This window comes from Talpa occidentalis, unplaced genomic scaffold, assembly GCF_014898055.3.
Source record: "Talpa occidentalis isolate TD23 unplaced genomic scaffold, MPIMG_talOcc4v2.1 talOcc4.14, whole genome shotgun sequence".
Taxonomy (NCBI): domain Eukaryota; kingdom Metazoa; phylum Chordata; class Mammalia; order Eulipotyphla; family Talpidae; genus Talpa; species Talpa occidentalis.
This window is the reverse complement of record NW_023601433.1, coordinates 16514054-16524041: the sequence shown is the minus strand read 5'-3', so window position 1 is coordinate 16524041 and position 9988 is coordinate 16514054. Positions and strand designations below refer to the sequence as shown.

Below are 9988 nucleotides of genomic sequence, written 5' to 3'. Positions count from 1 at the left end.
CGTGGGGTCTGGTGGAACAATTGTGTGTCCTGTGTTCCACACATACCCCATTAACCAAGCATCCTGGTGACAGTGAGTCCTTCGATTAGGGTGATGCTTTTCCCTGGCACTCTCTGTGCCCCTCTTCCTCCTTATGGCCAGAAAGTAAACATATTGATACTCAACAAGCCCCTGAGCTCTGCACCCACAGAAGATGCACATGACTTGATTGTGCACCAAAATGGTTGATTTCAGGAGTGGAGATTGGTAAGGGGAGCCTGAATTAAGCAAGCCTTCAGAGAGACAGGCATTGCGTGCTCTCAGGGAGCTGTTCTAGTTGCTTTCGATCAGACACTGCAGTGGGTAGATTGTTAAGTGTGCTGGAATCTATTTTATGATCTCTGACTGAACATCCACAGGACTCTCTGGAGATGAAGTTTTTCCTTCATGGATGAGGAACCATGAATTTAGGAGGATTAGGATGACTGAGGTTGGAGAGAAGAGAATGGTGTATGCCAGTAACAGAAGATTCTGGCTTTTATATGTCACAATGTATAATTTTATGAGACTTGCTAATGATGTCCAAATATGGAGTTGCTTTGATACAAGAGGTATCCATAAAAAAAAAAATTGAGTAAAATTGCATGAAATCTATATGCTATTAGGTTATTTCTTGCCAACAAGAAATTCCAGTTCTCTCTCGAATTTCTTGTGTCACAGTTTGACAATCTTTGTTGTTAGAAATTGAAATTCATAGTTAGGAACTGTGTCTGAAAAAGGCCAACCTGGGGTTAACTCTCCTTGGGGCTCAGTGCTCTGGTGTAGGCTGTGGCATTCATTCAGTCAGGGAGCCTCCAGGCCACCTCTGCTGATGATGGGAAGGGCATTTATCCACGAGAGAAGGGAGGAGGGTACAAGTAGGGGAAATTCTTCAATAAAGAAGAAATTTCATTTGAGCCAATAGGTTTGGCCAATAGGTTTCTACACAAATATTTATTATTATTTTAACTTTTAAATTGTATTTGCTAAATAGAAGTCAACAGCTTGTGATTCAGTGTAGCAGCTTTTAAATCAAAGTGCAGGGAGTTGACAGGACATGAGTGTCTCACACCACATAGATTCAGTCCTCGAAAACTGGGTGATGCCCTGTGTCTGGCATTCCCTTGTAGGCAATGATATTACTAAGAGTAAACATCCAATTCTGTCTAATTTCAACTGTTCTCTTCCACTCCATCTCCTTTTATGTCTGACATGCTTTCCACAAATTGTGTGAAATCAGTACTTTTACACACTTGCTTTGCATAATGCTCTACTTACTTTCTGAATAATAATGGCCTGTATCATATATCATTGAAATAAAATATGATGGTTTTCAATAAAATCAATTCAATTTTCTGGGTGAGAAAGATGAGAAGCACAGAGATTCTGGTATCAAAATTTAGTACCAAAATTTTAATAATGCCAATGCATTATCAGAGAACTGATAGGACTTTCTTTATCCTGTCAATGGTGGGAAGCTTCTGGAGAGTCTTGTGAAGTACATGGTGGCATCCACTTATAACAAAGAACTAACATCAAGAAGCAAGTTGTTTTTGTGTTATAAAAATATCAAAAGAGTAATAATTTCAGGGAATTTTTTTCTTTGGAATTTTGCTACTTATTCATATTTCAAAGTATAAAATAATTTTTGTTCATCAAAATATATCATTGATGATAGTTATTACTCATTTTTTTGCCTCTAAAGCTGATTTCATGTGAAAATTAAGATATACTAAGAAATTTTAAATTCTATGTACATTTCCTTCACACTCTGGAATACATTTTCAAGACAAAGGCTTGTGAATGTGGGTTTTTTTTTTTTTTTTTTGCTTGACAAAGATAACATTGAATCCATAATAACATATAACATAACATAAGTCACATACTCTGAAGTTGAGCATTGCCTGGTAAAATACAATTCTTAAGGTTAAGATTTTGAACCCAAGCTGAACTATTCCAAGAACCCTAAATTCCTAAGTTTAAACACTGCCTGATTTCAGTATTTGGACTAAAGCAATAACCTCTGATGTTCAGGTTTAGTCATGACTGTTGGCTTCAGAATGTGAGAATTTTGAAACTCACAATTTTCCCTCAATTATAAACTTGTGGATGATACTTGTACACCCACCCTCTGCTGAGTGAGGTTATTAGGTAAAGGAATGCTAGCTAATGATGATGGTGCCAGAGCAAGAGGCCACAGAAGGAGGAAACTGGATCAAAAGTCACTGCAGTCCACACCTGAACCCAGGATGCCCCAGAAACTTGGGGCTGAGGTCTGCATGAGTGCATCTCAGCCAGCAGGGACTCGAACCTGTGCACACTGGTGACAAAAGCTGCAAAGGGAAGATACCTAAGAGGTCCTGTCTGAGAAAGCTTCTCCCATATTTGCTTGCATGTTATACAGATTTCTTTGCAAAGATAAATGGCATCTACTTCCAATATCCAAACAATTTGTAAATATCACCAAGCTACAGATTCAGGAGGGGATTAGCAAGAATATCACTTTATAATTCAATTAACTTGTGTGTGTGTGTATGTGGGTGTGTGTGTGTGTGTGCATCCACACGCATGTGTGAAACACAAAATAGAAATATTTGCCACAGACTCCTGTGCTGCTGAAAGGTACATATAACTTCAATACACCAAGCAGTGTCCTTCCTTGCTACTCTGGTCACTACAGGTCTGGGGAGGGCAGAAAGTAAAGGGGGGACCTAGCACTCTTTACTCATCACTGAAACTACATTTAGAGATATAGGTACCCCACCCAATAGACCAAGTTAAAGAGCAGGAAGGATGTAGGAAAAAAGACCCGGGAATAGGAGTCCAGCTCTAAGATGTCTATGTGAATACGCCCTTTTCTCCAAGATCCTGATTTGCATTCTTCATAGCAACAGAAGAAGCTCTGACAGTCTTTGCCATCCAGACACTCGTAGACACAGGGATCTTCAAATTCCTGCCAGTACACTGACTTGTTTAAAGTGATCATCTCTGGTGGTGGTGGCCTCATGTCCAGGAGAGAATAGTTCTGTTGGCGACAAGAACAGTATCACAATCATCAGGAAATGCAGTAAGAACACTTGGAAATCAATAACGCAACTGACTTGCTAGGTCTTCCCACCCAATTCAGAGGACAGCAGCACCTCCTCACCTTCCACGTACTTTGGTGAGGACCCACCAGTTCAGTCTTGGCCAATCTAATGCAAGTAAAAGCACAATGTGGTTTTCAAACCTTGCATTTCTCAATATTGGTGAGGGAGGCTGAGCAAATTTGCAAAATGCGTACCAGCCCTCTCAAGTCCTGTTCTGCCTACCTTGCTGATGAATTTTAGCAAGTCTATACATTTATTACCCTTTAAATGTTAATATACATTTAAAGTACACATGTATTGTGGAAAGATGCATTGGATATTTTTCCTAATTATTAAATAATAAAAAAGGGATGCTGGGAGGATCTTGGTCCATGTAATTCAGATTAAAAAAAATGAGCTATCAGTGAAGGCAAAGATAAACAGCTGGGACTACATCAAATTAAAGAGCTTCAGCACAGCAAAAGAGACAATAACCAAAACAAAGAGAAACCCCACCAACTGGGAGAACATTTTTGCACACAACACTAATGATAAGGGACTGATCACAAAAATCTACAAAGAGCTGATCAGACTCAACAAAAACAAAGAAAATAATCCAGCCAAAAAATGGGCAGAAGAGCTGAAAAGAAACTTTTTCCAAAGAGAAAATGCAAATGGCCAACAGGCATATGAAAAAGTGTTCAACATCACTTGTAATCAGGGAAATGCAAATCAAAACTACAATGAGATGCCATCTTACCCCAGTGAGAATGGCATATATTAAAAAAACTAGCAACAACAACTGTTGGCGAGGTTGTGGAGAAAAAGGAACTCCCCTGCATTGCTGGTGGGAGTGCAAACTGGTCCAACCACTAAGGAGAGCTGTGTGGAGATTCCTCAATCTAATAAAGATAGAGCTTCCATATGATCCAGCAATTCCACTCCAAGGTATTTACCCAAAGGACACAGAAACATTCATTCCAAAGGGCACCTGCACCCCCATGTTTATAGCAGCACTATTTACAATAGCTAAGCTTTGGAAACAACCCAAATGCCCAAAAATAGATGACTGGATCAAGAAGATGTGGTACATATACACCATGGAATATTACTCAGCATTCAAAAAAGATAAACACATGCAATTTGCAGCAACTGGATGGAACTGGAAGGGATCATGCTCAGCGAAATAAGTCAGAAAGAAAAAGAAAAATACCAGATGGTCTCACTCATAGCAGGAATTTAGAAAACCTAAATAAGGGACCAGGAAAAAGACTAATTATAATAAAGAAAAAATCAAAATCAACAAGCAACTATAAACCAGAGACACACTATGGGGGGGCGAGGGGAAGGAGAGGAAGGATTTGGGTCAAAATAAGGGGGGTGCAATTGTATGGGGAATATAACCAAAATGAAAATACATACATTGTGCAAAAATGAAAAATGATGTAAGGATTATATAAAATGTATTAAAAATATGAGCTATCATTATGTGGTCTCTGGGCACCATTCATCCTTTAAGAGGCTTTGCCAAAGATGTATGTTTGGAAAGTTTCATTTTCTACTTTCTACATGCTCTACCTGATGTGCAAATATCAGGGTGGGCAGATAAAGGAGCCAGGACGACTGCGTTCACTAGTATGTGAGACGGTTCTCTCTCCACCTTAGAAGTGGCTCCCAATAGATGTGTCAGTGCTTCAGGTAGCAGTTGAGATTTACCAAGTCACTATGAAAAATTGAAGTCTGTTAAGAGGATACATTTCTAAATTTGGCTAACTTATGTAAAAGAACTCAAAATCAGAGTTGTTGCCTTTCTCTGCTTTGGTTTGCTATGTGCAGGGTGAACTAGACATGGAAGGTTGCCAAAGCAAACCATTGAGCCTGAGGTCAAGGGTGGGATGGACACCGAGGTCCAGTTCCCAGCTGTCTCCCTTGCCAATGCTGGGAGAGACCCTTCAGGATTCACTTAGAGGGTCTCAGGAATATTTCTTGTATTTTTACCCTAACTACTATCACAAGGGACCATGGCAGCCTTTTCCTTCTTCTGGATGGTCATTTGATTAAATATGTTCTTAACTGAAGCAGGTGTAAGTCTGAAGTACTCAGAGTCATTACTGGAAACCTTTTGAGGCATCCTTTTAAATGTGAAGTGTGCGTGTATGAGGACTGACTCAAAGCCAAATGTCCCACACTGTGTTCACAAACATTGCCAGCTGTCCACATGCCAATGGTCAAAGCTAGAGGGTCATGGCGCAACAGCCTGTGTCCCTTCACAATTCTGAGCAGTGGGAGAAATAGCAGCCTCACTGTCCAGCTGTAAGGCGGCTGTATCTCCTCCAGGTCGATGGCTGTTAAACCTGAGTGGGTATAAAAATTAGTGGGAGGGCCTCCCTGGTGGCTCAAGTGGTTGAGCGCAGCGCTGTGAAGCTGTCCACAGCTTCTGCAGTGCCGGTTCCATCCCCGCAGGCCTTGGAGCAGCCCACATGGCAAGCAGACCTCTCTCCTGTCTTGCCCGCTGCTCCCCTCAGCAGTGTATTTTGTCAGTCTGCCTGTTCTGTTCCCTGCTCTGTCTCTGGTGAATCCTCACACTCCTGAGCATCTGGCCTGTACCCCAGTTCTTGTATAAATAAAATAAATCTTAAAAAAAATTTAGTGGGCATTTAGTGAAAAAAAGATTCCTGACTCTAATCCAGTGACTATTTGATAAGCTCCAACTGGAGAAATCTGTCTTTGTTAAATAATAAACTGAATGAGTGTTTTGACAGTGTGAGCCAGACCATCAATGCTGTGTGCCTATGTACAGCCACTTGGAGGGGAGACCAGGCAATCACAGGCAGGGCCACCTCAAAGATCAATGACAGAGTGGCCAGGAGAAGCTTCTTCAGGGGTGGGGACAGTTCACTAGAGATCTAACAGGTGACCTGAGCCACAGGCCTACAAGCAGCAAGGTTTCTAGGTAGATGAGAAAGCTGTATTTCACTTCTTCATGTAGGGAATCATAAACACAAGCAAGCTGAGACATAAACCTGATCCAGTAATTAAGAGAGCACTATTTATGTCTTTTTACCTCACTGCTTTGAAATGAAACTAATTCCAATTTACAATATTGAAATAAAACTTGGGATGTTAAAAGCCCTAAACAGCCATATGTTACATTGCTTAAGTACTCCTTTAAATGCATTCCTCTCATTTGTCATGAAAATTTCAAACTGTGTCCAAAATGAAGTTTTTAATTAATGAGTCTCCAAGGTAATTTTCCCCCCAGCTGGATCCGTGACTCATTCCATGTGTACAGGCAGCCAGTGACTCCCTGGAGCCGCTGGCTTCCTGGGCGCACACGTGCAGCGGGTTAGCCTTGCATTTTGCAGGTTAGAAGCAGAGGCGGAGACATGGAAACTATTTACATGAAGCACATGACATGTTATCCTTAATCCTGTTCCTCATGGCTGGCAGGAGGCTAATCTTTGCTTTTCCTTGTTGTAACTATGGCCCCTTAACTAGACTAAGGCTGTGGAACTTTCAAAACAGGGTTGAAAATGTTGACAATTATCCAACTGTTTAAACTCGAATTGAATGTCTCTCTGATTGTGTTTTCTCACCTTGTCTGACACTTTTTCTGTCTACAAATTATTTTTCTATGGATTTTCTTCAAGGTTCTTATACGTTCCCTCTTGAGAAATGTTTTCTATATTGTTTTTGTGGCAATTTCTTTTTCTCTGCACTAAAAGATTCTTTCTTCCTTTTGGGGTATCATTTCTACTATTGACATCAAAGATGTTGCTATTTCTTCTCCTACCCCCACCCTCCTGGCTGTATGTGATTTGCCTCTGTTATTCAGCTCCCCTCTCGTTCCCCCGCATCCCCCTTCTATGTCCCTTTCCATTCTATTTCAGTCTATTGTTATTTGGTAGTATTTGCTGGCAAAATCTGTATGTTCACTGTGGCTTCCCGTGGCTATAAAAATGGCTTTACTCACTTTCTGTCAGAACTGCAATGACACATAGTCTCTACGAAATGCATTAACTCTAAGTTACTGATAGAGTTAGCAGTTAGAAACTCCCCTAAGATGCATGTAAGGGCATAAATCATTCAGTGTAGTTAGTGAATTCATGTATATATAGAATTGATTATATATAAAATACAAGAAATGATTATATATAAAGGTTGTTATATGACAAAAGTGTCATATGATAAAAGTTGTTATGAGAAAAGATACATTTCTTATTTTTCTTTAAAGTTAGAACCCTACCTCAAGCCATTTACCAGAAATTCAGATCCATTAATAACTGAATATGACATTAAAAAAAAAGTTTCACTCATTTTTATAGGACTCAATTTCTCCAAACCTCAGTTTCCTCATCTGTAGAATGGGTTATAGTGAGGTAAAAATGAGTTGATAAAGGAAAGCAGTTAGAAGCTTGCATCAGAGCCTCCCCTGGTGGCACAGTGGTTGAGTGCTGGGCTGCGAAGCTGCCCACAGCCTCTGCAGCATGGGTTCGATGCCCAGTCCCTGGCGAGGGTCCCACATGGTGCAACAGAACTCTCCTGCCATGCCCGCTGCTCCCCTCAGCAATGTACTTCATCAGTCTGCCTGTTCTGCTCCCTGCTCTGGCTCTGGTGAATTCTTTCACCCTGCTGTGCTTCTGACTATACCCAGTGCTTGTATAAATAAATAAATAAATCTTAAAAAAAAAAAGAAGATAGCATCAAATAGAGTAAGCACTTAAAAGAAGTGAGGGGGAGTCATGACACTCTGAAGGTACAAAGAGTCTTCCCAGGCAGTCAACTAAAAGCAGGGACCACAGAAGGAAGACAGGTAAATTTAACCATGTGAAACTGAAAACAGTGCATGTGGGCAAAGGCACACAAAAATGTTAATATCTCTATTGTACCCTATATGAGACTATGTAAATATTGTACGTGTATATAAATATATGTTAATACATAACAGATAATTGGCAGATTGCTACTTAAAACATGTTAGGACAATATATTATAAAGGATATATCAAAAACATACAAATTAAAAGACATAAAAAGCAATTCACAAAAACAGAAAAGCAAATTAAAAACAAGTGAAAATATTAAACTTAATAAATTATCAAAGAAATGTCAATGGGCATGTTTGGCAGGAGCTGTTTTTCTGTTTGGCTGTCAAGCCTAACGTAGGAGAGTCTGGGAGGTGAGCATCCTGCGCTACTCATGGAGCTGGCAGCAGGCCATTTGGCAAAGACCATGCGACCTCTTTGACTCAACCATTCTGCTTCCAGACATTGGTACTAAGAAAATAGACACAGGTGTACACAAAACTATAGTGATAAGAGTTTATATATAATTAAAAAGCTCAGTGTCCAACCAAGATTGCTTGTACATCAGTTATAAGTATGGGATGCAGTCGTTCAAATAATCCAGTAAAATAATATTTATGACACAGGCACTTATTCGTATCTTTGAGTTACAAAGAGGCTGTCAAATAATATAGAGATCATAAGTTTTCCCAAAATTCTTGTATATATATATGTAAATGCTCAGAAAATATCAGAAATATGTGTGCCACACAGTAATCCCTAGAAGGGATTAGGAATAACTCCTCTAATTTCCAAATTTTGTAAATTGGATGTTAACAGTAAATATATTTTGAAGGGAGTATGTTCATCCCTCATTGTTAATACAGGCGTGCATAAACAGTAAGAGATCTTTTCAGTGCAATCTTAGTTTACTAAGAGTTCCCAGAAATATTTGCACCTGCAGTACTACTATACATACAGAGGGAGCCTGCAGGCTTATTCGCTCATGAATCCATCTTGAGGAATCTGGATGTAATAACTACAAGAAAAGCAAAAAAAAAAAAAAGAAAAAATTAGAAAACTGCCATGGAAATCTGCATCAATGATCACTCTAGTTAAAGAGCCTTTAATATGTGATTACATCAATTCATGTCACAGGTAGGAAATGCTGAGAGGTGCTTCAGCTGAAAACGGTCACATTTATACCGCCAGAATACCTGTCTCGTTTTTTCTAATGTCTTGTCAAATTAGGTATTTACATCATGTTGTTTAAAACCCTTAGGAATAAGGATCATTTATTTCCAACGATCCTCCCACTATTTTTCCCAAAAATCTTCGCTACTAAGACTCACTGAAGTTTTCTTTTTAGTGGTGGCTGGTTTTCTACAACTTGAGTAGTAGTTGAGGGTGGCATATTCCATCAGAGCAGCGAAGACAAATAAGAAGCACACAGTCACAAAGAGGTCCATGGCGGTCACATAGGACACTCGGGGCAGGGACTTCCTGGCGATGGTGCTGAGGGTGGTCATGGTCAGCACTGTGGTGATGCCTGCATGGACACAGGTAGCCAACTGTTACAGGTGCCCCACGGACCCATCCACTGCAGCATGGCTATTTCATTTCTATGTGAATTCTTGTCAACATTACATAAATGCAGTATCACCTTTGATTTTTATGGGCACAAAATTTTATACGGTACATTTTCATAAATTTTTTATTATGTGGAATTGCTGTGTTGTATGGCAGATCCATTTTTCATCTTTTTTTTTTTTCATTTTTCATCTTTTGTGGAAACTTTACCTGGTGCTCCACAGGGGCTGGACCAGTCTACATTCCCACCAATAGTATAAGAGAGTATAAGGAGACTGGGGTGTAGCAGCTTCTGGGGATGTGACTACATTTTTATGATCATATCATTTTTAGAGCACAGGGATATATTCTGAATTGATCTCTTCTGAATCCCCAATGCCTGCTTAATGTAAGTGGTACATGTAGAATTTTATTATAAGGAGGAAAAATCTATCTTGGCTACACTAAGAAAGCTAAGTGTAGCTCAAGTAGCCCTCAAATTAGATCAAATACATTTGAACTAAACCCCCTTCATTAAAAAAGAGGCATT

At 39.7% G+C, this 9988-nt stretch overlaps 1 protein-coding gene across 1 annotated transcript in view; it reads right to left on the bottom strand.

Annotated features, from left to right (window-relative positions):
• Positions 1 to 1782: 1782 nt before the first annotated feature.
• GABRG3 (gamma-aminobutyric acid type A receptor subunit gamma3) overlaps positions 1783 to 9988 on the bottom strand; it is a 422587-nt gene continuing 414381 nt past the window's right edge. The window contains exons 8-10 of the mRNA XM_054694802.1: positions 9222 to 9418; positions 8849 to 8908; positions 1783 to 3043 (exon numbers count right to left, since the gene is read on the bottom strand). Coding sequence (XP_054550777.1) covers positions 2762 to 3043; positions 8849 to 8908; positions 9222 to 9418 — 539 coding nt within the window. The 3' untranslated portion in view covers positions 1783 to 2761. The remainder of the gene's footprint in view (positions 3044 to 8848; positions 8909 to 9221; positions 9419 to 9988) is intronic.